At 49.2% G+C, this 26,601-nt stretch overlaps 8 protein-coding genes across 8 annotated transcripts; 5 read left to right on the plus strand and 3 right to left on the minus strand.

Moving 5' to 3' along the window:
* Positions 1–177: 177 nt before the first annotated feature.
* On the plus strand, positions 178–1,927 carry N7503_011167 (serine/threonine-protein kinase; the record flags this gene model as incomplete). The annotated part of the gene is made up of 6 exons (XM_057070713.1): positions 178–314; positions 398–683; positions 735–1,064; positions 1,118–1,164; positions 1,221–1,505; positions 1,561–1,927. The coding sequence occupies 6 exons, from the start codon at positions 178–180 to the stop codon at positions 1,925–1,927; spliced, it is 1,452 nt and encodes a 483-aa protein (XP_056917324.1).
* Positions 1,928–6,771: 4,844 nt separating this feature from the next.
* N7503_011168 (uncharacterized protein) lies at positions 6,772–7,578 on the plus strand (the record flags this gene model as incomplete). The annotated part of the gene is made up of 1 exon (XM_057070714.1): positions 6,772–7,578. The coding sequence occupies one exon, from the start codon at positions 6,772–6,774 to the stop codon at positions 7,576–7,578; it is 807 nt and encodes a 268-aa protein (XP_056917325.1).
* A 948-nt stretch (positions 7,579–8,526) lies between these two features.
* On the plus strand, positions 8,527–9,622 carry N7503_011169 (uncharacterized protein; the record flags this gene model as incomplete). Its single annotated transcript, XM_057070715.1, has 2 exons — positions 8,527–9,383; positions 9,442–9,622. The coding sequence occupies 2 exons, from the start codon at positions 8,527–8,529 to the stop codon at positions 9,620–9,622; spliced, it is 1,038 nt and encodes a 345-aa protein (XP_056917326.1).
* A 1,851-nt stretch (positions 9,623–11,473) lies between these two features.
* On the plus strand, positions 11,474–12,474 carry N7503_011170 (uncharacterized protein; the record flags this gene model as incomplete). The annotated part of the gene is made up of 3 exons (XM_057070716.1): positions 11,474–11,554; positions 11,613–11,836; positions 11,904–12,474. 3 exons carry the CDS (start codon positions 11,474–11,476, stop codon positions 12,472–12,474), a joined length of 876 nt encoding a protein of 291 aa, XP_056917327.1.
* A 211-nt stretch (positions 12,475–12,685) lies between these two features.
* N7503_011171 (AP-2 complex subunit mu) lies at positions 12,686–14,141 on the minus strand (the record flags this gene model as incomplete). The annotated part of the gene is made up of 3 exons (XM_057070717.1): positions 12,686–12,692; positions 12,744–13,734; positions 13,805–14,141. The coding sequence occupies 3 exons, from the start codon at positions 14,139–14,141 to the stop codon at positions 12,686–12,688; spliced, it is 1,335 nt and encodes a 444-aa protein (XP_056917328.1).
* Positions 14,142–14,772: 631 nt separating this feature from the next.
* On the minus strand, positions 14,773–20,538 carry N7503_011172 (uncharacterized protein; the record flags this gene model as incomplete). Its single annotated transcript, XM_057070718.1, has 2 exons — positions 14,773–15,953; positions 16,569–20,538. 2 exons carry the CDS (start codon positions 20,536–20,538, stop codon positions 14,773–14,775), a joined length of 5,151 nt encoding a protein of 1,716 aa, XP_056917329.1.
* Positions 20,539–20,922: 384 nt separating this feature from the next.
* On the plus strand, positions 20,923–22,012 carry N7503_011173 (uncharacterized protein; the record flags this gene model as incomplete). The annotated part of the gene is made up of 3 exons (XM_057070719.1): positions 20,923–21,050; positions 21,125–21,310; positions 21,373–22,012. 3 exons carry the CDS (start codon positions 20,923–20,925, stop codon positions 22,010–22,012), a joined length of 954 nt encoding a protein of 317 aa, XP_056917330.1.
* A 324-nt stretch (positions 22,013–22,336) lies between these two features.
* N7503_011174 (TMEM198/TM7SF3 family protein) lies at positions 22,337–25,850 on the minus strand (the record flags this gene model as incomplete). The annotated part of the gene is made up of 4 exons (XM_057070720.1): positions 22,337–24,762; positions 24,827–25,214; positions 25,274–25,322; positions 25,378–25,850. The coding sequence occupies 4 exons, from the start codon at positions 25,848–25,850 to the stop codon at positions 22,337–22,339; spliced, it is 3,336 nt and encodes a 1,111-aa protein (XP_056917331.1).
* Between the last annotated feature and the right edge of the window lie 751 nt (positions 25,851–26,601).

Consider the following 26,601-nt stretch of genomic DNA (forward strand, 5'->3'; position numbering starts at 1 on the left):
ATATCAACGACTCATCCTTAACAATATCAGTTACGCCTTGCCTTGCCACCTTCTCTCACAGTCGTCAACCTTCAAGTCCTAATTTTCCATCCATCCCACCAATTCCATCAATTTCCCAATCATTGTCATCATCTCCATCATCTTGATCGTCTTCGCCGTTGGTTCCTCATTACCATCATGGAGCACCTTTCAGAGACCTCGGAATTATTGTTTCCAGTGGGCACGTTATATCCATATGACTTTGTGGGGGATTGCCCGAACCCAGTGCGCATCTGCAGTGATGAGGATCTTTTCATCGGACATGACCCAGACTGGTATGTTCATACGTACATGCGTAGGTACGTACGTACCTACGTGTTGATTCTCCTTATTAACCATGGTATGACACCCTAATTAGCAATTATCGTGTCTCTTCAGTAGGCATCTCACACAAACACGTCCGAATCTTCACTATCCTCCCGGCATCTTCCAGCAGACCGGAAATCCCGGCCCTCGTTTTTGCTCAAGATATATCCCAAAATGGAACATTGCACAATGGATGTTCCATGAAACCCAACAATGGAGTATGTCTACTGAGCAACGGGGATGTGCTTACGCTTGCACCTGACGTCCATGTGCAATATGAGCCGGAGAAGTATGATCGAGAAGATCTTATTAGCTCCCTTCAAGAGCGAGAAATGGCCGTATGTATTGTTTCGACTCAACTCACCTTCTAAATACTAACAAAGTTCCAGACCTTCAGTGAAGAATACGTCATAACGGACCGCGTCCTAGGGGCCGGTGGTTTTGGTCGTGTTCACATGGCCACTCATAAAAGCACCGGACGTCAGGTAGCTTGCAAGATGGTCGATCTGCAGGCACTCAGAGTGGCATGCACTGCGGCAGTGGAGGCAGCAATCCGGCGTGAAGCACCCCAACGCTCCAACAGCCCAGGAGCTCCGTCGAAAGCCAGCATGGACTCACCATCTACCGTCGCGATACGGAGAGAGAGGTTTGAGAGCCGCATCCAGGCAAAATTTGCAGTTCATACTCAAGAGCTTCGGATACTTGCTGGCCTCAACCATGTAAGTTTCTCTCCGTAAGGTTTAATTTGATCTCCACTGACATTAAGACACAGCCAAATATCCTTTACCTGGAAAGGGCTTTCCGGTCAGATGTCTCATTGTAAGCTGATAATATCTTGTTACCTAGTAGTCACATAGATTGCTAATTCTTTCCAGTTACATCTTTACCGAGCTCTTTACCGGTGGAGATCTGACCTCCCTCATCCAGGAAAAGGGTCGGCTAGAGGAAACCCATGCGGCAAGCATTATTCATCAATTATTGCTTGCCCTCGACTATCTTCATGGTCAAGGGATTGTTCACCGGGACATCAAACCGGCGAATATCCTGATGACAGGACATGAAGATGATGCGAGGGTGGTACTAACCGACTTTGGCATCTCCCGACGCGTTGGTCAAGAACGCATGACGACCCCAGTCGGGACCCGACCTTTTTGCGCACCGTAAGTGTCTCTCCCATCCAAAGCCTCCAAATTAACCAGCTAATTCGGAAAACAGCGAGCTACGCCGGAGTAACACGCAGGGCTACAGCAAAGCCGTGGACCTCTGGGCCCTCGGCTGCGTATGCAGCTGGCTGTTACTCGCGAGAATCCCAATCAGCGACCCCTACGTGGATTTGTCTCCCCAAATGGCAATCCTGGAGGAAGACCTGAATGAGGCAGAGGTGAGCATGGCAGCTAAGGACTTTCTCTTAAGATTGCTCCACAGGCGCGAGGCGGACCGGATGGGGGTCAGTGCGGCGCTGCGTCACTGCTGGATAAAAATCGACGCAGAGGCACGCGCGGAGGCGTCCTGGCACTCTCTCGCTGAAGAGAGATCGAGTAGCCGCAGTGGCGCGGTCATTACTGATATCACTGACATGTGATCAATGTTCACGTACTAGTGAAGTCAGCAGTGAGGCAGAATTGAGAGCCAGGGACGCCCTATGGAACCCTGCCATACCGTCAGGTTCAACTCTCATTGACGCCGGACCGATGTCGACAAAATCACACACCTTCCCACCGAGGAATTTGTCCTTGGGCGCGGGGAGGAGTGACAAGTTGAAGGGTCGAAAATACAATTTAATTGGTGTGCTGGAGGGCTTCTCCAAAGACACGATTGCCGCGGGTGTGAATGAGGATGTGTACGATTACCGGTGTCGACTACATCACACGCTTTCATAACGAGCAATTAGTCTGCCGAAAAACATTGCTGTTATATAGGCACCTGGCTGGCTCCGAGGTTCCCACCGGCAAAGAGTCAATCATTCACGGGAAACGTGCGTCGTCGCATGCCACGCACGCATTGACAGTCTGTGCCAGGCAAACACACCTATGGCATGTGCGGCCACGGCCGCGGAACTCGAAGAGTTATTGTGATTGAGCCTACGAAAACTCGAGTACTCGACCAGCCCCAGAACTTCAACCTGCCTGCAATGAAACTGCAGCAGATGTGGCAATCTGTCAACCGAGACAGGATATAACCTTTCGATTAACGAGAACTTACCGTGGAAACCCGGTCAGTCAAGTGATATTTTCCGGATGATCAGGTCTTTGAGGGGGGGAGGGGGGGTGTTGAATGCGTGCACTTTAATGGTGATGGCAGCAGCACTTTGAACACCTGCTCCAAGATTCCCGAAGTACTATCAAAGAGTAATGAACAAGTGTCAGCAAATATAAAATTTGCTCGCAAATTTGGTCTTTATCACTTCGCTTCCTATCACAGCTTCGAACTCTGAAGTTGCACACCTGCCATGCCTTGTGTATGTATAGATGGTGGGTCTTCGTTAGGTGGACGATATCGAGCTAGCTGAGGCCCGAGAATTTAGCAAATATTGGACCTATAATCCAATAGTTGATCCTTTTTTTTACAAAAAAAAATTAATTAATAATATATTGGTTAAGAAGGGAGGTCAAGGAATGATGGCTTGTGGAAAAAGAATTCTCGCACAAGAGGCCTATATGGAGGGGGTGAGAAGCTGACGAAGCAGACAGCAAACAAGCTTGCAAGCAACACCTCAACAATTAAGGCATGTCCTGTAAAAAGACGATTCATGCTGGCTTTCAAGGTTTGGTTTGGTTGGGACAGAGGAAGTATTTCTGACCTGGGTAGATACAGAATCACTTCCGAATCAGCTACATGGAGGGGTTTTTGATCCAATGGGATCGTTTCTAGTAATACTTCAAAGCTGGAAGCTTATTAGAAAAAGCAGTGTGAAACAACAGTTCATCACTTGGGGCCCAGAAAGGCAGGGCAACCATAAAAAGCATGGTCTTCAGACAGGAGTTGATCACAGAACCAATAATCCAACAAGGCACCCACAGTGGCAAGTGCAGAAAAGAGGGGATGAAGGAATAAAAACCCTTAATTGTGGATAAGATAGAGAGTAGGAGGGGGGAAGGCTCACCTGATTGGCTGTAATGGAGGACAAAAGCGCCTCGGCTCATCAAATTGATGCCTGCGGGCTCTTTAGCCCCTAGATCAATCCAAGTTTGGGATAGGCTCGTAGCCACTGGGAAGGAGATAAGGAGGGTAGGTGGGCACATCGGGTAACCAAGGGCCGCAAAGCCTGGATATGGTAGCCCGAGGCTAGTGGACCTAGGTGGAAGGAGAAGACTGGACCCAGCAAGAGTCCAAACTGACGATCCTATCCAAGACCGGTGGATCTGCTGAGGTGTGTATGCCAATGAGAGGGGAACTCGTCGCAGAAAAGCCCCATGACAAAAGACATCACGCCATGAGCTCCTGGTACATTGAACTTGGAAACCATATCCAGGCTCTTTGTCCAAGCGCTCCAAGCTTCTAAGCCGGAACCAAAATTATCATTTTCAGCACACATATGAATCCTGACCACAAAGTCTCTGTAAACGCCAGCACCAAGTTCGATTCCTCTGAAGGACAAGGCTACAGACCGTGGATTTGGCATCAAGACCACTGTCCAAGCGGGCAACTTTACGAGCACAATCCAATTATTGGCCCCCCTTCTCCACCATTCTAACACCATGATTCAGACATGGAGCCAGCGATTAATCAATAGAAATTGACGATCACCTGTCATCCGCAGCGAAGAATGTCACGACTTCCAAATCGGTAACAAATATAAGACAGAGGGACAGCAGACCCGCCGCCAAGACAGGAAAAGTAGACCACAAAGGTGAAGTTGTGAAACCTGATGAATACATAGTACGGATTTCTGTGAAGGAGCAAGTAGCCCTAGCGGGTTCCGGTTGGAGGGGCAACAGGAGTAACCAGCCACCGCGGTGCACGAAGGCAGTGGGGATGATCGCCCCTTAGCGCCCGTTGTGGACAAGATGTCTTGCATGAGCTCGCAGGGTCGTGTAGGGGTGATTGGCAAACCGTGCTCGAGGCTTCAAGATTCCTTGGCCGAGAGTATATTTTGTGTTGTTAGGAAACAAGACCATCTGCAGGAGCTAGATGTTTTGCATTACCGTGCCCGAGGCTTTCGAGGTTAACCTTGTATGGGCCTATAGGGAGCATGAGTGGGAGGATAATCGCAGCTACCCCTTGCATGGGATTGGAGCCACTTTTGGAGGGGCTGGAGCTTGGGTTGAGGGTGGGTCGTGGTTTGGTAAAGAGGCTCTTACCTGCCCAGCCACACTCCTGAATGGAAATGGATCCCTTTGTTTGAGGCAACTGGAAGGAAACTGTACTCGGGCGAGGGAGCATTCCTGATCGGTGGAGAAAGGGAGAAAAGTATTTTGCTCAGGTGGGATGAGTGGATTACAGGTGTGGCTGAAGAAAGCAGTCTTTTAGATGTGATATAGAATCAGATAGGATTTGTGTGCATGGGAGATTAGACACGTTCAGTTACCTGCACCCCGCAAGTAGAGATCAGACTCGAAAATAGCGTTGCAGACGGCTCTGCAAGATTATGCGAACCTGAATTCAATCTTGCAAGTTGGATCTTGCCGGGGCAACTGGGGTCTGCAGGAAGCAAGGACGAAGCGGGGTACTGGAGTTTAATTGACAACGCAGTCCTCACGAGGCTGTACATTGTCAGTACATTTTGAATGTAAGATTTGATGTGTAAAACATTCGAATAGAATCTGAACAATAGCTCCACGCTGTCAGACTGATAAGCTTCGTAAACTGGAATGGTTTAGGTGGAAAGGTCCATTGGACTTCGTGTTTTCCAAGTAAACAGCTGAAGGTTCACGCTCGACCCTCGACCCTTCTTTTTCTCCGGGTGCACTGGCCGCTGGCTCTGGCCCGTGGCCCTTTTATCTGAATTTGGCCCTTGAAGTGCCTTGGAGTTCTCTTCAAATCTAAACTTAGTACCTCGTAGTCGTACTGGTGATCGTCAGGTACGGTTGTAATCAACCAATCATGGTACTTTCACAGAGTGGATCCGGTAATGTATGATTGGTCGATGCGTGACGCGCTCCGTCGCGTGGCTCAAGGTTTTCACACGCGACTGACGCGTGCCGATACGAAACGGTTATCTTACGGTATAACTCGAGGTCATCTTCGTCTATAGAAAAGTGTACATTGGACTAAAGCTCTACAACCTTGAAAGGCAGAAAGGATAGAAGGATTAGAATGCTCCCAGTGGTAGGCTTTCCAGGGAATGGCATGGTAGGGGAGAAGTAACTCCTGGACCACTGAAGGAGCAGGAAACCCTACGGAGTATCTTAGAAGTATTAAAACGCGTCGGCCCGCACCAATTGGGGCCAGTGGCAAAGCCCCCAAAGCCAGGATTCGTTGCTCATTCGCTTCGTACCTGATGCACGGTCCCAATTAAAGCCCTGCACGTCATGACATATGATTTTTAATTGATGCAGTCATGAGGCCGATGATCACTCCCGACTAGGAGCTTTTGTCAATGATCTATGGAGACATAGCGGGCCTGCAACCATACTAGGAAATGTAATGAGGACGCTAGATCAATATGCACGGTGCAAGTCGTTTCAGGGGGCAGCTCGTGCCTCTCTCAGAATCCCCTCTTGAGATAACGAGGGTGGTGAACCTCCTTGCATGGAGGTCTCCTTTGAGCCCTGCCCTCCTTTGTTTCACTGGGAGTCCACGATTAGAGTGGGATGAGTGCGAGGGGTCAGGCACAGAGAGATTGTAGGGTATAATAGAAAAAGCAGAGCGCTATCTCTGGACAGTTTGTACAGTGTGTATTCAACACCTGATAATCCATAATCGTCATCGGTCAAGTCATTCGTTGCTTGAACCGGATTCCTCTCGCTTGGACTATTATTTCCTCTCTTTTACAATTGACACTGTCCTTGAAACTTCTATCATTTCTCTATATTATACTATATTGATACCATATTGGGCATCGACACTCTTTGATTCTGAAAAAAAGTGGATCCTTTGTTGACATTTTTCGGGAGATGTTCGCTTGACCGTTTGCGTCCGAATTTCTTTTATCCTTTTATCGCCCCCGATTTCGCCCCCGCCAACTCTTCCCCTAACAACCACACCTAAAACAACAACCGTTTCCCAACCACGTCGCCAGTTCTTCGGAACAGGTGGATCTTGAAGCGCATTTCGACAACACCATCTTCCGTTCATTCTTTACTCTCCAACACCGTCGTCGCGCCTCACAACCATCCCCGGCGCAATCGCACGTCGCAAATCGCGCACAAATCCACGCGCAAAACAGTCGCAACTCTCGACTTTACACCCACTTCCCTATATACATCTCGATACATTCGCTCAATCGTTCTCTTGCGCCGATCAGAAATATAAACCTCCGCAACAATGCTGCTTCCATCTGCTATTCCCTGCGATGTGCGCCGGTCGTCTCGCTTCACTCCCAGCCGTCTTTTCTCGACTCCTCCTCCCTCAGACAGAGGATACTCATCTGGCAATGGCCTTCTCGGTACCTGCCGCGCACTGCAATCAATGTTACATGGATCTCCGAGCCCATCGCCCCGCCGATCCAAGCCTCAACGCCTCCAAAGTCCACTTCCCATCAACGCTCCGCGCCGCTCACCGCGGACGCGCAACAAGGTCGCACGACCTGCATCACCACGACAAACCCCTCCTCCAATCACACTCGCTTCCACACCACCACCACCTCCATCTGCGCCATCGCGCGGTGCCAACAAGCGCCGCCGATCATGCGAGGATGACGACAGCGACTCGGACATGGGCAGACGTAATCGTTTTACCACACCCAAACGCCGTCGGCAAGCCCCCTACAATTTGCCGCTCGGCCTCTCTTCAACAGACTTCTATTCCCTACACTCTCCTCCTGTCACGCAATCCCCTCCTTCTCCTGCCCAGCGCCTGATCGATGTGCGCATTCAAGAATCTGCGCCCATCAATCCAGATGCGCCTCTTCCTTCAATCGAATTGGAAGAATCTACTCCAGCATCATCTGATTGGACTGCCGAAGAAGACCAACAACTCATGGATTTGGTCCTTGAAAAATTCCGACTCTCCCAACAAGAATGGGATGAGTGTGCGCGCCGAATGGGCCGCAGCAACCAGGCTGATTTGGGCCAACGATGGAACTCTCTCGTTGGAGAGGGTCGCGTTGGCCTCCGTCCGGCCCGCCGATAAAACTGTCTTTCCCTTCAAATTGTGACCTATGTATTATACGACCTTCCTCGATGCCCTGACCTATTGCTACAATATCCTGTATTATCACCCCTGTATCATCAACGCTGTACTACCATCTTTTTGGGATCCCACCATTGTTTTCTGTTTGTTTATTCGGGCTTTTCTTATTTGGGCATTATCTGATTCTGAGTCGCATCTGGCTATGTGATTACTTACCACCCGCCGGAACAACTGGCTGATATTTTGCTTCGGGTGGCTTCCTGCACATTGATTTCTGCTCCAACTGTTGAGCAATGTATTCCTACGAACCTGTACTTTTATCGAGATACCACTGGACTTCAATCGCATTATTTCAAGACTATTTATCTCCACTTACTATGCTGCCTGTGATGGAAGAGTCTAGACCACAAAGCCAAAGTGCTCACAAAGCCAAAGTGCAGTCACATGCATACCAGCGCAGACGCTCATCTTTGTACAAATTGCCAAGTGTTGTTATGCATGCACTATATACCCAGTTCCCACTCCCCACATCTACTAACCCCTTCTTGGATGCCCCACGGATCCCTCTTATCCGATTACTGCATCCCCATACGCTATTTGTGTAACGCCACTGCGGGGGTGCTGCTTGTATAAGTAATCCCTATACAAAAAGTACTTGATCTATGACATTTTGAGCCGAGCCAAAGAGGGGTGATTGGGCACTGAAATTTCCGAGATCTGTTGATATCCCGCGGAACTGATTGTATATAATTCTTTCAATACGCTTTTCACTTAGAACTATATTTCCGGTCCCAACAAACGGTCTACTATAAACCTTTTTCTTTCTAAATAAACATGGCACCAAAAACGATGAAAGCCGCCCTTTGTAAAGAGGTAAGTCACCTATAGGACCCCGATAATCTTGGTATCCTATAACCCTGACATAAACACCTAACCTTGGAAATATTCATGAAAGCACAGCCCGGCAAACCGATCGTTATCGAACAAATTCCAACCCCAACCCCAACAGGCCGCCACCTCCTCGTCCGTGTCGAAGTAGCAACCCTCTGCAATAGCGACATAGCCATAACCCAATCAGGCGGATTCGGCCAGTCAAATTACCCACTAGTGATAGGCCACGAAGCTGTCTGCATAGTCGAAGAACTCGGTCCCGACGCATCCCCCTATAATTTCAAACCTGGTGACCGAGTCGGCTCACCCCTATGGCGTGATATGTGCCTAACATGCTACGAATGCACTCACATTGGACCACAGTTCTGCACCAGTGCGAAGATGATAGGGATGAATGCCCCGGGGTACTTCTGTGAGTATACACTTATTGACGCTGCTTGTGCGGTCAAGGTCCCAGAGAAAGAGAATATTCAGGCCGCGCAACTGTCGCCACTTTTCTGTGCGGGTATTACCGTCTGGGATGGTCTCAGTCGTGCTGAGCTGAAGGATGGTGAGACGGTCGCTATTGTTGGTGTCGGGGGCTTAGGTGAGATGGGAGTTAAATACGCGCATGCAATGGGATGTAAGGTTCTGGGGCTGGATATTAATGAGACGCAGTTGAAAGGCGTTTTAGAGTCCGGGGTAGTGGATGGGATTGTTAATACGCGGACTACGGCGCCGAGTGATGTTTTGGGAGCTGTCAAGGAGTTGAATGGGGGGAGGGCTGTTGATGCTGTGGTTGTTACTTCTGGGGCGTTGAAGGCGTATGAGACTGCTATCGGGATTCTTAGGCCCGAGGGTAGGTTGATTGCTATTGGGGCTCCGTTGGAGAGTGTTCCCGTGTCGATGTCAATGATAGCGACTTATGCTTTGAAGTGAGTTTGGTCCTTTTTACTCCTTTGGGAAGCTGGGAGGTGTGCTGATGCTTGGTAGGATTATCGGGGCGCTGGTTCCGGGGCAGGTTGGGTGTTCGAAGTGTGTGGCATTTTCTCATGAGAATGGGATTTACCCTAGGATCAATCCGAGGGAGTTCCAGTTGGAGGATATTAATGAGATGATAGCGTTGTTGAAGGCTGGCAACGTGCAGGATGGAAGGATGGCCGTTCGATTTTGAAGTTTTTCATCATATGGACATGTTTTCTTTTGACATGCACTGGCGAGATCTTTATGCTTTAGTGCTTCTTCCATATGTATAAGTCTTCAAATTTTCAGGTTGTTCGATGAACAGCAATTCAAGTCAAAACTGTACTGAGTACCAGGAATCCTGGAAGAGCGTGGTCCTTTTGGTGAAACGAGAGTCACCAATTGGTCTGCACAAGGTCAGTCAGTCTTAATCTAGAATGATCCCAAAGGGAAAGGATAGGTTTTGCTCTTTAAAGTACAGAAAACGTATACCTGATTTCACTCGAACCTATGTTCGGTTGATAAACACACGATCATGTCTTTGAACGTGTTTACCTTTCATTCATGGAACGAGTAGGCGGCGTAAGATGCTACGTTTACGGGCAAAGCAAATGTAGGAAGAGGAGCAGGATAATATCAAATTGAGGGAGTAGCGATCCAGGAAGAGAGGATGCCAGGCGAGGCTCAAGTCACAAGAAGGCACTAATCCTAATATGGACAAACAGCAGCCTGTTGCCTGGATCGCAATTTGGCAGATACCAACACGCTCATCCTCTACGCCCCTCCCTTAGGAGCCATAAACCATGGCTATCGATTTGGACTTTTTAGTCCAACAGGACATAATGGCAAGTTATGTCATGGAGTACCCAAATCATGGAAATGCAACCCAAAAAAAGTCTGGATACTCTAGAACTTCTGAAGATGATCCTGACTCAGACGGATATGCGCACGCTTCTCACATCTGCTCGAGTCTCTCGAAATTGGCTGTGCCTGATCAGTACGTCGCCACCAGTCCAAAAGGCCCTTTTCTTCACTCCGATCAAGGAGTCCGAATGGGGAAGAGAAGTGAAAATTCTCAACCCGCTAATGACTAAGGCTTTTCCTTCTCTTTTTCCCACCAAAAGCAAGCTCTATCACGATTACTTCGACATTTTCAATTTGCCTATGGCCAAAGACGACTTAGCCATGGCTCGATGCACAAGAAATGATGCAAGCTGGCGCAAGGTGCTTATGTCGAGGTTTTTAGGGTTCCGAGGCTATCAGGGCCGAAATATCGACCAGCTCTTAAAGCGATTCTTGAAGTGTTTAGAGATTCAGTAGTGGTAGGCAGCTCATAAGGCCTTGTCTGGATCTCTAAGTTCGACGAATACCCCTCGTTCCATAGGTGATGATGTTGGATTGAGATTATTGATGAAGGATATCGTTGATTGGACATAACGCAGTGCTATTCGAGCATTACATTGACGGTATTATGACATATGATATATTCCTTTCATACAATTCTCCGGAGTTCCGTATATTGAGTATGGGGTTGTACTATGTAGAAAGGACCGTCGGTCATTTGATATTGTCTTTCATACTTGGTAACGTACGTCGTAGACGAGCTAGTAGATATTTTCTTTATTTCCAGAATAGCCGGCAGTATCTCTCCCAGAGAGCCAGAGAGCCAGAGAGCAAAATTGTAAGCTAGCTACGGCTCAAAACAAGCCAAAAGGGAAGAAGAATTGCATTGCCTAATGGGATAGAGTTGAGTAGAGAATCCACAATGAGGTCATGTGATTTCAAACAGCTACTGTGGGGTTTCGGTTCCCCAATCAGGCACCCTAGTATCCATACGGGTACGTACAATAATTAGATATGGGTCGGGGCTGAGCTTCAAGTGGGTCGGGACCATTGATGACGCTTTCAATAGCATAAAAGATGGGATAATTTATCTCCCCACCAATTCTTTATTACTGCCAGGCTGGCCCAGATCCTACAGCTTCATCCCATCCAGCATACACGCCTGTCAACAACAACACCGATATCAGGAGTGACACCGTCTACAGTACATCTACCGAAGATGACCGGCCAACTCGTCTGGTTCGTCACTGGCTGCTCCTCAGGCCTCGGTGAGGCCCTAGTACGAGCCATTCTTGCAAAGGTACTTATGCCCACATTGCATTGATCTATCCCTAGATAGCTAACGTACAATGACACAGGGCGACAAAGTCATAGCCACAGCCCGAGCAAACAAGGGCATCAGCGGAGTGAACCGTCTATCCGCACTCCAGCAAGCAGGCGCCGCAGTCCTCGAACTCGACATAAACTCCTCCGAACACAAGCTCGCGGAAATAGCAGCTGAGGCATGGCAGATATACGGTCATATAGACGTAGTTGTCAACAATGCAGGCTACATGGATGTTGGAATCACAGAACAATATGAGTGCGCAAACATTTCCCTTACTACCCTTGAAGTATGTCATGAAGCAATGGATGCTAATTATCTACAGCACACAACATCTCACAAACATCCTCCGCACAAACGTCTTCGGACCTATCAGTCTATCCCGCGCCTTTCTTCCTCTAATGCGCGCCCGGAAGACAGGCACCCTCCTCTTCGAAGGCGCAGCCTCACTCTACACAACCGTACCAGGTGCATCAAGCTACGCAGGCTCGAAGGGGCTATTAGAAGGCATTGTCCAAAAGATGGCGGGCGAGATCGAACCATTTGGAATCCGAACGTCCTTGTTGATATTTGGACATTTCCGGACAGGAATATTTTCGCCGGAAAATCTCAAATACAGTATGCCGAATCAATTACCCGACTATATGGAATTGGAAGGGCTCATTGGAGATATTTGTAATGCGTCGCATGGGACGCAGGCCGGGGATCCAGAGCGGGCTTGTGAATTAGTCGTTGAGGCTGTAAGGGGAGAGGGAAAGTGTGCTGGGAAGAAGTTGCCATTGAAGTTGCCTGTTGGCCCAGATGCATTTCAGGTCATAAGGGAAGATTGTTTGGCTAGGTTGAAGGTCTGCGAGGAGTGGGAGGGGATTACTACTGAGACTAATCTTGTGGAGTGATTACCTGTTTATGGGCTGTTTCGTGCGATATTAAATTTCATTTTCATGAGGTATGGAACCGCATTGAGAACGCGATTTTAGGATGCATTGGAGCATAGATATGAATGTACAGAACACCTCCCGACGCCAGACACCTAGCCTGATGGTCATAGCCTACTGCGACAACAGACTGTTTGAAGCACACGCTCGCTTTAATCCAGTTCCAATCACCTTAAAATCTAAAAAGTGGGTTAGTGTGGTATCAGAAGAGATCACGACGTCAAACATACCGGATTTCGTAGCTACCAGCGCGGGTCATGTAGCGCACCCACTTAACAGAGCTGTAATTGCTCTTCTCAAAGACCTTCAGATAGCGCACCAGCAGACCAGACGAGGTAAACATAAGAAGACTAAACGAAAGGCTAAGCGGCGGCCGACTCCAAGCCTTTTGGTGTGTCATGGAAGTAAGCGTAGCCTCCGCATTGAGAACAAACTCAGCCTGGCCAGAGAACCGAGGAATCTTCCAAACAATATTGTTATGCTCGGGCTCATACTTCGCACGGCCCTGACTAGTACGTTCGGTAGTCGTGGCCGTGTTTAGCGGAGTGGGAATACGAATGATGACATTCGTCGCAAACAGCTTCGCACTATAATTCGCCTTGATGGCCACACTGTACTCGACCTTCGTTGTACCAATCTCCCGCACAATAGGATGAACTTTGAACGGAAGGTTTACATTCTCCGTAGCCCGGTACCGCATCAACTCGAACTCGCCGTCCGGCGGCACGAACGAGATAATCCGGTCTGCATCGAATCGCCCCAGCTTAACGCATTGATGGAATTGACAGTCCTCAAGTGTGACAGAGCCCGCCGCAGCTCGGGTCGCCTTTCCAGCACCTGATGTCCCGCCACCACCGCGGCTCTTCGCTGCACCCGTGGTGTCGCTGGTGTCGAGGAGCAATCGGTCGTTGAGTCCAAATTTGCATTCCGGTGTACCGGTGAGATATGCTCGCATGACGATCTGACCGTTGACGTCGGCGCGCAGGACGGTGCCGGTCGCTGACATCAGGAGATTGACGTCTTCGATCACGTCTACGAAGGCTTCGTTCTTGCGGTACTTAATATCAGCACGGCGCCATGATTGCGCGCCCGTTGCTTGCATGGTGATTCGGCTAGAGTCTGTTGGCGAGTTCGCGATGGCTGACTTGACACCTTCGGTGGTGATGTACATTTTCAACGTATCGGGGTCGGTGTTCTGTGGGTATCCAAAGTCGAGGATTTCTAGCAGGCCAGAGACAGTGATTAGACATCTAGATCTATTATTGGGGAGACCAATAGAAGCGTAACTCACCATCAAGCAATTCGTAAATCAACACAAAGTTATTCTTGACGGCCTCCTCGTCCAGCTTGCCAAAGTAGCTCTTACCCAGCATGATAAGCCGGTACAGGAACTCGAAGACCAGAGCAGCATTGGCATTGCTCTTGGTCACAGCGACCAGGTAGATATTCTCGTGCTTGACATGGCTGAAGGTGGTCGAGCCTAGTGTCAGGATCGGGGAGCGGACCTGCGGGTTGGAGATGACTTGGATGCGGAAGATATCAGCCAGGCGCGGTCGACAGTCGCTGCGGAAAGCGCGGAAGATGAGGTTCTCGCCCTTCTGATTGAAGATCAGGATACCCGAGAGCATTGTGGATATCCAGGGCTCATCCCGTTGAGGTTCGGAGTGAAGGAGCTCTCGGGGGGAAGATGTGGGGGTCTGGATCAACGTTATCGACACCGCCTGAGTTCAGGGTTCAACAAACCACAATAGAAATGAGAAAAGAGAGCATAATTCGTGGATTGACAATTAATTACATTATAGGAAGATATGAGAGGGTTAATTGGTGTAAAACTGTTTTCGCGTTTGTCGACGCTTCTACCTATCACGACAAAAATACCCCTGAGAAGCCCACTCAAGCAAGTAATTTGACCATTTGCCTGTATCAAAGATTACAGAAAAAGAAGAAGAAAAAGCAAAATGGTATGTGCTCGATGTAGACCACACGGTCTTGGTATTTGCTTTGCAGGTTCTTAGAAGATTAACAAGTAGAACGATGCTGAGAGTATGAACAAATGGACAAAAGCGATGTTAGAAGCTGAAGTAACAAGAATCCCCAACGACGGCATGCAGGATTAGAATCAAGCCTTTTTGGGAAGAAAGAATTAGGAAAAAGCGTAGGAGAGAATGAAAGAAATCGTCGCTGGGGAAGGGATATCATGCAAAAGCCGAAAGACAACAAGATTACAAGGAAATATACAGCCATCGCATGCAATGTCCATCAGTTAACCGGACCGACTCCCGTACTCGGTCTGGTGTTTGGCAAAGAAGGTGCCTCGCTAGGAACGATGCCGACCTTTGGATCAGGGATCTGAATGTCAAGGGACATATATGCCGTGCGTCGTAGACTCCAGATGTGAACGCCGTCCTTGGAACCGACTTCACGGTTCCATTTCTCCAGCCACGACTCAACGTATTCCAATGAGCCCTTGACGGCTGGTGCATTCAGGTCGTCCCAGACCCAGCCAGTCAACAAGCCAAGTGCGCCATCAACCCAATTGCGCAAACTGAACGGGTCAAAAGCCTTGATCAGGCCATTGTTCACGGTAGCAATGACTTTTCGGAACTCCTGTTCCGACAGTAACGGATCCAAAATCTCAGGGTAGAGATTGGAAAATGTGGGCGCCAAATCCGCCTTGATCATCCAATCGCGCCGAACCCGGATGATTCGCGTAGTGAGGTATTCTGGCGAATTGATGGGGACGTGTGAGTTGAGGTGAGGGTAACAGGGGTGCGCGGGGCCCCATGCCAGCTCTTCGGCGACATCGGGGGCCTGGCCTGTGATTGAAGGAACGGAGGCAATCTGCGATTGAGAACGGAGAGAGGTTTGGGACTGTGCGTGACGCGGTCGGCCGTCGTCTCGGTAACGAGAGCCATCCTGGCCGAAATGAACTTCCTCGGGTGGTCGCAGGTTTTCGACTTCCCGCGCCGCACTTCCAGCAAAAGCTGCGGCCATTTCTACCGTGGGGGATAATTGCTCGCTGCGCCGGTGACGTCGAGGTAGAGCGATGCTGGTGCGCCCGCTTTCTGATTCCCCCTGACTATGTTCGACAATAAGGCTGGTTGGGGAGGGGGTTAAGCGACTGCGACGGCGTTCGGGGACACTGAGGAGGGGATGTGCGTCGCGTTGGTGACTTAGGGGGAGACTTTCGTCCGATCTCGCTGATGGGATAGTAATAGGAGTGATGCGGGGGACGTGGTTGACGGGGTTAGCGAGTCGAACCGCTGGAGGACGGAGAATTGCAGGGAACGACGACGGGCCCGAGATGGGGACGCACTGTCGCCGCTGTGCTCGAGCGAATGGCGGAGTCGCCTCCACGGGTGCTGTCCGAAAGCCAAAGGAATGTTGGCCACGCGCAGGTAGATAGGAACTCGATTCAATCTCCCTCGTTCGAGGGGTAGCTGTGGAGGACGCCGTTTTGACAAATTGAGGAAAAGAAAAAGAAAAAGAGGAGCTAAGGGAGAGATCGCGAGCGAGATCGGCAAAGTCTCATGGGTGGGCCATACATAAAATGAGAGACGAGAACATAAGAAAATGAATGAAATACAAAATGAAGAAATTGAAAAGATTGCTTAAGCTTGCTGTAGATCCGATCTGGATCCTCAGGCTTGAAAATGAGGCAACGGATCCTTCTAGGCCGCGCCTTTAGTAAACTTCGTACTATAGATAGATCGCCTATCCCGCTGTGGAGTGTTATGATGCAATCAATGATCCAACAAAGAAATGAAATCAATAGTTTCAATTTGGTGATTTGGGGGCAATTGGTGTGTCTTATATGTGGAAACGCTCTGCTCCTTTATTGGATGAGTCGTTTGTATTTGTTTCACATGTATTGATTCCCCTCCCTTGTTTCATTCAAGAGCTATTGAGCATATACTTTATAGATATATTGAACGCAGATCTGAATACGCACAGTCCACCTAGATACAGGAGCTTACAGATAAGATTGACATTCTAAATAGACTGGTTCTCTTTAATCTGTTCAGGTTCAGGTTCATGCACAAAGCGCAACCCACCATACCCCACAAGCGTAAATGGTGCCCAGTAGAATGGACTTGACCAGTCAAGCTGGCTCAGGATCATCTTCAACGTGAGCAAAAGGAATTCTGCATCGGGAACAAAGTCCGCGGGACGTTGACCAGTTACAACTGAAGAGGTCCAGTTTTCTAACATTTCGTCAAGAAGTATATCGGCCTTCTCCGTGTCTAGCTGTAGGAGATCCAATTGCGCCGCTCGCATAGCTTCCGCCACAGCCAACTGCGGGTTTTCTTTAAGGTGTCGATAAAAGAGTGTCATGATTAGCATTGAGCCGAAATCACTCACTTTCCAAAGAGATCCGATATAGGCCTGACATCCAGTGCTCAGAACAACATGAGAAAAGCCCAAGACTTCGCTACCGATCGTAGCCCTTCCAAACCCACTCAGACAAGCCGCGAAAACCAGAAGATTCACGTTGCTACGTATGGCTGACATGTCGAGCACACGAAATTCCTGGCCTTGACCAATAGAAATGTTCGAGAGGAGGGGGTTGCGAGGGTTGATGTCACCGTGCGTCCCAATATGCATGATCACTGATCCCCCCTCAACGTGATCCTGGAAGTCCTTTCGAGACAAATGAGATGCCTCGATGGGCCATGTCGCAAACAAGCGGGCAATGTTGATAGCTTCTATGCCCGCCATGTGTAGATTGACTTCTTCGCCACCTCGGGTGGTACTAGATGGCTCTTCTGTGGGCGCCTTTGCGAGGACTGAAACTGTCGGTGAGGCAGATGATGACTTCCGTTGAGAGAGATAGTAGAGTACTGTCAGGCTCGGGGCTTGAGATACAACGGCTTGCATGACCAAGGGTTTGTTGTCAAAAGGAAGGACGGAGAAAGGGAACGCCGTCAGCGGGTCGGATACAGAGAATATGACATGGGACTTTGTTCTGATAACGTCTGCGAATGGCACCAGCAACACCTCAGAGATTTCGTTGCAAAGTTCGTTCAACGTTCTCTTATGTTTCTCTTCTTCTTCGCAGACATAGCCATTCATCTCTCTCATTATCTGCATAGCCCTCATCACGGGGTTTCGAATGTCCACGTAGCGTATCGATGATTGAAAGGTATTTTGAATACCATGATTTGTTACTGCAAACGCAAGAAGGCCCCTGTTTCCGAATGTCGCCTCGATAACCACAGTATCATGGTCAATACTCTGGTACAAAAACCTCGGTTCAATAGGGGAATTTGCCGTTTCTATGAAAGTGGTCGCAGAAGAGAGTGTCCCATCCTCCTCCAAGACCTTGATCTCCCCCTGTAACTGCGCAACTTCTTTCTCTTGATCTAGGGTCAACGTCTTCAGAGAAAGCAATGATCTCAGAAGACGCCGTTTATGGACAGCCTCGGAGAGATTTGCGGCTTTGGGAGCGCCGGATAACCCCAAAGCTTGAGTCGACTGTGTCTGCAAAGACTCTAGCACCGCACGTGCTCTACCCATCTCAACAAATAGTAGTGCATGGTCCTTCCACGACATTCCCTCAAAGTGATGGATCTCGTACCCTGATAGCACGCTCAAGGGCAGTGGTGAGCTTTCGGTAGCCAGACAGATGCGTGCGAGGTCAAGATAAACCTCGATACTATAAGCAGCAGCCGAACCCCACACCCGTGCATCCAAATCCGAGGTCTGTTTCCTCCGAGTTTCGATAATTTCCCGAGAACGAAGAAGCCTGGTGAAAGATATTTCGGGCTGTAACTCCTTCATCAATGCTGCATAGTGAGCGATTTGAATCGAATGGTCCCAAGCATTATCCATCACCGTATCAAAAAACGTCGGTTTCATCTCGATGATCATTTGAACAACCCTCCGACCTCTGTCCATGTCACATCCAAAGATGGAAAATGTCAGTGCATTCTGCGCCCTCGTTGGAAAAGATGTTGGAAGAGCAATTCCTTTTCGAAATGCCTCCAGGTGGCCTTCTAACAACTCATCATCTGTGATAGAGTCTAGTACTTCCTTTGCTTTGACTCGGTCTCCAATCTTATGACAAGCCAGAACCTGATAAACGGTTATTGTGCGGCCTTTCTCTTGGTGCTCCGTCTCATCCAAATATCGACGAAACAGCGCTTCTGCTCCCAGGATATTGCCCTCGTTCAACAATCGTCGATAGCCAAGCTCTGCTATCCGATACCGCTCATGTGCTTCATCGGCCATCAAAGCTTTTTGCCATATGTTCTTGAAATTGCCTTTCACAAGCGCGAGCTCAGCCTTGTTACCATGAAGCCTATCCTCAGCATTCTCGATTATTTCCCTCCAGGCTCGGAGGTCATCGTCGGTTTCGAGCCAATCATTGTATCTAGATTTCCACTCGCGGAAGGATTTCATGTCCTCGTCTCCGATATACACTCTGCCAACATATCGAGTGAATGTCCAAAGGAGGTTTCCTTTGATCGTAACCAAGGTTGTTCGTTCTAGCTGACCCATTTTGTCATCCGTGGTAGAAGAAATCTTCGCGTGGAAATATTCTCGGACTGCATCGACCATGGCTAATGCTTCCTCGATGAGCAATCGAGCTGCAGCGACGTTGAACCATTCTTGCTGGGCAGATGCGCGAGACGTCACGGATTGGAATTGGGGAAGAATGTCGTTCACTGGCTTTGAAACCTCGTAGGCACATTCCCAAGCCAGCATTGCTGTGTCCAGGTTAGAGTACTTGAACCATTCTTCATTGCCGAAACGCAAAAGAAACCGTCCAATGAAATGGGCGAGGAACTCATTTTTTGCGCCAGCGCACCATCTTCCAACCTCGCGAGCAGCCATCTTCACACCTTGAATATTTCCTTTGGAAATTTTAAGCAGGATTTGATGAACCTTAACCAGTTGTGCACTGGCTTCGTCTCTACCAAAAAGCTCGAGCGCTTTTTGAAGTTTAATCCCCGCTTCTCCCAGAATATCATGATACTGTTTGTTGACGGATCGATGGAAACGCGCGATATAATGTAGACAACATCCCTGCCGAAGCAATACCGTCGCCTGTCCCCTCTTGCAGCTGCCTTTTCCAAAAAGCTCGAGCGCTGATTCATAGCACTGCTTAACTTCAGCAGAGTAGTCAAACACAAGATCACGCTGAATAGGGTCCCAGAGCTCGTCATCGCCAATAGCAGCAGAAGTATCAATGACAGTCAAGTTCATGACAAGCGGACTTGTAAACGAAGCACAGAGAATACCATCTCCCTCCATCAACTTCGCGTTCGCCATACCTGCATAATCATCAACCTTCTCACAAAGACGATACAACTCTTCCAGCATAATGCCCGTCTCGTCACTCTTACACGCAACATGCATCTCAACCATCAACCGAGTCAAATATGACACGATACTCGTTGCGCCATTCGTCTCCGCCAAGGCACGAAGCTTCAACAAATAAGTCACTTTCTCAGCAATATTTGACGCAGGATTAGCTCCTGGTTTATGCCGTGAATTACGAGGCGAGAGAGGGTGGAATTCAGAAGCCAGGCCACGGATATGAATTGGGACCCATTGCACCATATTCAAGACCATGCCGAGACCCTGATCTCGGATCGAACCGGTCGGCGAGTACTTTCGGAAATTCGCCATGAAGTTCAGGGATATTTGATTTGGCCCGATGATATCACTTACCATCACGGTATTCAGTAGCCATCCCCGCTCATGATAGAAACGAAGCGCTGGCGGGAAGCGGCGCGTATAGTCGGCAAGGACTTTGTAATTTGTATATCGCAGACCCCATTCCTGCGACAATTGCGGTAGTAGCTCATGAAGCGAGTCCAGATGTCGGTATGCATCGGCGAAATTACCGACCAAGGTCGCGTATATAGATGAGGATCGCAAATATTCTGCGCGGTCGTTCAACTCCAGTGTGCCATATTGTACTGAATCCAAATAGTCCCAAGCAGCGTCCAAATCGCCTTTGTATTCCTCTGCAAAAAGCGATCGTCCGCATAGATCGAGAAAATGCTCAAAGTCCATCTTAGCTGAGCACATGATTATCGTTCTCACCTGGGCGTGAGGCAACATCCAACAGGCAGCAACGGAACGGCACAGCCGAAATAAATGGTCCCATCTTGGGCCTCAGGGTCTAGGAAGATGGAGATTAGTACCCCGCCACATCGATTGGTCCGCGATATCACTAAGAATAATTCGAATGGGTCTCGCCAAAAATTGCCCGATTAGCGTCGAAATAAGCCGTCAGCACGGACTGAAACCCCACGGAGGGGACAGTAAATAGTGGCGGAAAGGCCGCCTTGACTCTCACTTTCTCCAACCGTTGAATATTGAGTTGACAGGCCTGAGCGACCCAATAGATTCGATCGAATCAAATCAGATACAATATACAGTCAGCAAACAAGCATCATGGCCGATGACTCGTTCTTCCTTTATGGGATGGGGGAACGGCCCGAGGCCTTAACCTTGGGTTCTTTGGTTCTAGAAAAGTATTGGCAGCCAATGAGTGCTCGCCATTATACTCACGAGCTATTAAGGTATTATTCTATAGATCTGGCCTTGGGTTTGCAATTGCCAACCCGTATTCGACTTGAATCTGACAGTCTACCAGCGACGACGCTCTACGTGAACATGCTTACACTACCGACGTTACCAACGCCGTCTTCCACGGCTCTTCCCGTCTTACGCCTGCTATTGGCCTCGAAGCTGGCGATATCGTGAACCTTCGTCTCGCTTATAATAAGGATATTGAACGAATTGTCACAGCTGAGAGGGGTACCCGAATCCTACTCAAAGAGTACCTTCCCCTCCAATCATAACCCTTCTAGTTCCTCACCTGCATTAACTAACAAATTCCAGTCCGGAAACTTTCCTTACCAATAATGTCCTTAGCAATGAAACAGCTCAGCAGAAACTCAAATTGTGGCTCTCGGCCGCCTACAGCGACTTCGTTATGAAATTCAAATTTGCCCGGAGGCCAAAAGTATGGATGTTATCGGGTTTGTATCTACTAGAGGATACACGTACAGTCGTATCACGGGGCCAGTCGTCCAAGATATCTGCGGGTGTTTCCTCTGCGATTATTAGCGCTGTCTCTGGCATTCCGGTCGGCGGATCTGTTAGTTTGGGTGTTGGATCGAAATGGAAGATGGCGATGCAGGTTGCCGAGCCGCATGTTTGGGCTGCTCAATTTCGTTTGTTGGATGCGAAGTTTATTAAAATTGGAAAAGGGGGGATGGGGGATATTAGCCTTCCGGTTTCGATGGGGCTTTATCGGGATATTATGTCTGTGAACACGGCTAGGGATGGAGCTGGGAGGGGTGTGGAGTTAGGGCTTCAGCATGAGGAGGATGGTCTTGAGCAGGAATTGGAGGGAGAGCTGCCTGATGGGAAGGTTGTGGAGGATGATCAGGAGGGACAGGAGATTGAAGAGTATGAGAAGCAGTTGGAGGCTGCTATTAAGCATTTCGAGAAGGCCCCGAAACACTTTTTGCAGTGAGTGTTTGGTTATTAGCTTAAATGGTAGAAATGGTATGATTAGGTCAATTGATTATGGTAAATGGGGTATTCTGTTGCGTGTGTTTAATTATGTGCAGTGGTAGGAAGGTATTAGATCAAGCTCATATCAGTATCCATCAAACGCCGATATAATGCCCGAGAGATTTATAAAATAGAGCATAAAACATTAAACAATAAGGTGCGTCGTAGAAATCAACAACGAGAAAAGAGCAGGGAATGGGGTATCAATCAAGTAAAAGCATCAAAGCCTAAATTTGTTTGGCAGATGCTTGCATCCGCCGCATAGCTTGACGGTGTAGCTCCGTCATGTTTCCTTTTGCATCCCTTCGGCAATGCTATTGCCAATATGGGTTGCCGAAGCATCACGCATCTGCTGTACAGATCCCCAGGTATTCCGGGGTCGGTCAGGGCTAGCAGGGCTAGTAGCTCCAAGGGGTGGTGATTTCATAGCTAGAGGATCGCGTCGTTGTGAGAGATCCTCCCGCACAGATTGTCGCCATGCCGACATCATAGCTTCTGATCTGTTCGGGTCCCCTGAGGCAGGAGATATGGGCGATCGAATTTGTTCGAGGCTTGGTGAGCTGGCCCCAGATGGCGATCGCATAGTTTGGCGCTGTAGCAGGGCGCGTCTTTTGGAAAGAGGGATATCGTCTTCGATGTGGGGTGAGATTGCGACGGCTTCTTCTGCTTCGAGAATAGGCATTGTTGGTGATACAACTCGAGTGGGGTCAGCCAAAGACTGGCGAGATTGGCTTCGGGGTCCCCATGGGTCGTAACGGAGAGATGTCGATGACATTCGGTTTTTCATCATGTTTTCTCGCACAGCTAGCAGAGGTGCAGGCCCACTCCATCGAGGAGATTCTGCCACCTCTTCGGGCGGATTTGCAGTAGTGACAGTCAGATATGGAGTTGATGCGCTGTTACGCATCGTAGCCATTTCATGGTGTTCTTGCGGATTTGAAGAGCCCGAAGATACGTTCCGAGAGAGTGGGGGAGACTTCGCACTGGTAAGGTTTTGCATGCTTTTCCTCGTTTTGAGCTGAGAGATATCTGGAGATACCAGTGAGGTTTGAGATTGATAATAAGTCTGTTCTGGGCTGGTGGAAGCTGGGCTCATGATAGCTGGGGGTGGCTGGGCATTAAGAGGGGTCTGTAGCAGACCGTGTATGTCGACCGGAGCTGCCATCTCTTCAGATGCAGTGGGATCGTCTTGCTCTTCGCTCTCGAACTGAATTGGTTCGCAATCCGGAGCATCTGCATTAGCGAGGTGTTTTGCCCATTCTCTGGTGCGGAATGAATTCACAACTCTTGAAGTCTGCTCGGGGATATTTTGCACAGTCGACACATCCAGTTTGGGCTTCTTTACTGGCTTTGGTTGGACGACCAATGGTTGAGCAGGGACTACCTCATCCGGAAGGACTGCGGCATCTTTCTCGGCCTTCTCTCGAGTTTCGGTTGCCGACTTGCTTTCTGCGATAGTACCTTCAGGCTTGGTTACCTCATTTTTCACCGACTCGGCCTGCTGTTCAGGGTTTGCCACTGCTGGTTCTGAAACTACAGGACTCGGTTGCTGATCCTCAATAGCATCTGACTTGCCAGTGTTGATCTCGGCACCACTTGTGGCTTCAGCAGTGGCCATTTGCTCGAGGACTCCTGATTCATGGATTTTGCGGGGATTTTCGTCCCCTTGCATGGATTTTTGTTGAGTGCTAACCTCCGAGGCATCAACATCGCGGACAGCTGTCACGACGGAAGCAGTGCTGGTATCCAGGGCCTTGCGCTCATCGATTTTGGGTGTCGTCTCAGACGCAACATCATTAGGCGGGAGTTTTTCACCAGAGTTACTTGCTGGTGTCGTGTCGGCCGCGACCTCAAGTTCCGCCAGGCTTGACCTGTCAGAAGTAACGCTTTGAAGGTCGTCTACCATTCCTGCGACGGAAGACGATGCATCCGCATCAATTAAGGCCTCCTCGGACTGATTATGTGGTAGTGGCTTCATGGTATGTCCGCTGCGCCAGGACATCCGGTTCATCAAGGATCTGCTCGAGAAACGTTTCGAGCGTGGTGTGCCGATTTCCGATCCCAGAACAGCACCATGCTCAGAGCTGTTGTCGGGGTGTATGTTGGTCTCGGTGTGCAAATCCTTCGGATCAGGGGTTGTCGGTCTTGCTATTTCTTGGTCTGCCTGTTCTCCTTGGTGCTGGGATGGTTCTCGTCCCTCTGTCGCATGACCATCCGTTCCTTCGGCTATAGTCTCCGCTTCAACCTCTTCCACTGCCTCGAGGTGATTTCCACTGTCAGATACTCGCGCCGAAAGAGGATCCGGGCTAGTCATCTCTGTCATTTCGATTGAGTTTCCTTTTTCACGGACAGAAGATCCATACGCATCCGAGCTGCGTCGCGAATCGTCGGCAACGGCCGTTTCGGACAAAGATGGCTCTTTGGCGCCCTCACTGCCATTGCCATACATCTGTTCCCACTCTGCTCGTTCTCTCAGGTTCTTCTCCTCGATACGGCGGCCATTTTCTGCTTCAGCCTCCTCCTTGGCTCTCTCGGCTTCCTGGCGGGCACTCTCCTCTCTCGCGCGGCGTTCCTTTATGACTTTCCACAACCTTAGCTGGAAGATCACACCGAACACGGTGACTATGATTATAATGGCCAACTCAACACGGATGTTGCGGGTGATCGGGTAGGTATAAGTGTTCAACGGGAACAAGTTTGCATTCAGCCCTAAATCGGAAGTTAAACCTTGTTTTGCTTTTTCTTCTCCCGCCATGCATGATCTGTAACTTACCCCAGAGATATAGCCAGAACTCTTTCAGTCCGGCTCGGCTATAGCAATCGATGCCGAGAACCATCGCAGTTGCACCACCAAAAGCAGTGCAAAGCATCGATCCATAGGAACGGGTATAATGGCTGAACGAGAGACAGTAAAAGCCTCCAGTAAACGCTAAAATGAACCCAACTTTGGCTCCGTCGCCCGTGACCAGACCGCCGGCTTTCACGGTCAAGAACCACATGCCAATACAGAAACCGCCGAGCAGACAACAGAGACCCTCGGTGATCTCTTTGAAAACGAGAGACAGGCCACCGAATATAGCACCCGTAAAGAATATTGCGACTAGGTATCCTCCTTGAACTCCATTGCTCACTGGGGGGTTCATCACATATTCAATCAAAACCTGTGAGGAAATCATGTTAGATGATTTATGATTCATTCGTCGCAGTGCGGGAAGCTTACGGTAACACCCAGTGCGGCCAGTAATCCCGTGGATAAAAAGATAGAAATTCTGTCCAAAAGTTAGTATCAGTATACACGACTATACTATCAGTCGACCAATTTACCGTGGCTTTCGGACACCGACGAAACTCAACACTCCACCAGCTGCGAGAAGTATGAATCCTCCCACACCCAGCGCCGGTGTAATTGAGGGCCGAATCGGCAATCCACCGGTATAGGTCTGTTCCGTTGAATTCGTGCTCGATTGGTCATCACTTGAGCCTGAAGATGAGACTAGCGACGGGACGGATGTGGTTAGGGTCGATTGGCTCGTCTGGCTAGAGGTGGAATGTGATGTCGAGTGTGTTGTGGAGGTTGCTGAAGTAGTTGTTGAGGCGGTATTAGTCGTGGTCGTAGCCGTGGTCGCAGTCATTTGACTGGAAGTATTATCGGATGCGGTCGTTGTCGCGTCTGTCTCATCTCTGACGGCGAGAAGTGCAATGTTTTTCGCATCTTGATACTTATATTCTGCTGGAGCTGCGAATGTCTGCCTCCAGTGAAGGCAGAGGAGCAATAACCCCAACAGGTACCACCGCATCATGACTGGTTCAAAGCAGTGGAACTACAATCGATGGCCGTAGTTGACGCGCGTAATCCGGGGAAATGAGAGTTGGAGTCCACGGTTGTGTTTTGGATTCGTCCTCGATCACTGGACCATGCACATGACTCGCATACAATACTTACGAGATGTCGTTTATGAAGGTCAATGGGGACGATGCCAGACTAATAAAAGGCAACCACACTATGGAGAAGATGTTCGTCCAAGGCCTAAGGTGAATGCACAGTCAGATCGCAAGGATTGTTCCAGCCCCGTACGCCCCTACATATAAAGCAAAAGCCAGGGAAAAATTTACAATAAAATCCTACAGAACGCGGGGCTTGGAATTGTGAGCCATTTGAGTTTTTTAGGGGGTTAGACGTGCCGACATACATTAGACACCACGCGAGTTGGATGGGTCAATCCTATAGCATGTCAGTGGTGCGTTATAAAGTATGACCCACCGATCGAGGACGATCGAACGAGACCCAGCAGGGTTCAGCTCCCTGACCGTGCATTGACTGGCTAGAATCGTTCCACTCATTATCAGCGGCGTTTGTCCAAAAGTAATCTTGCCCCTTAATGACACACTAGCTCACTACGTAGCTTACCAGTCTCGCCTTGCAAGCCTTTTCCGTTCGGATCTGGCGGCCGGCCACTGACTAGATCCGAAAGGTGTTACAATCACAACTAGAATGAGCTAGTCAAGAAAGAGAAATTGGACAAGAAAGATCTCCGCTGATCAGCTTCC

Source organism: Penicillium pulvis, assembly GCF_028828015.1.
Source record: "Penicillium pulvis strain IBT 33274 chromosome Unknown scaffold_8_segment0_segment0, whole genome shotgun sequence".
Lineage (NCBI taxonomy): Eukaryota > Fungi > Ascomycota > Eurotiomycetes > Eurotiales > Aspergillaceae > Penicillium > Penicillium pulvis.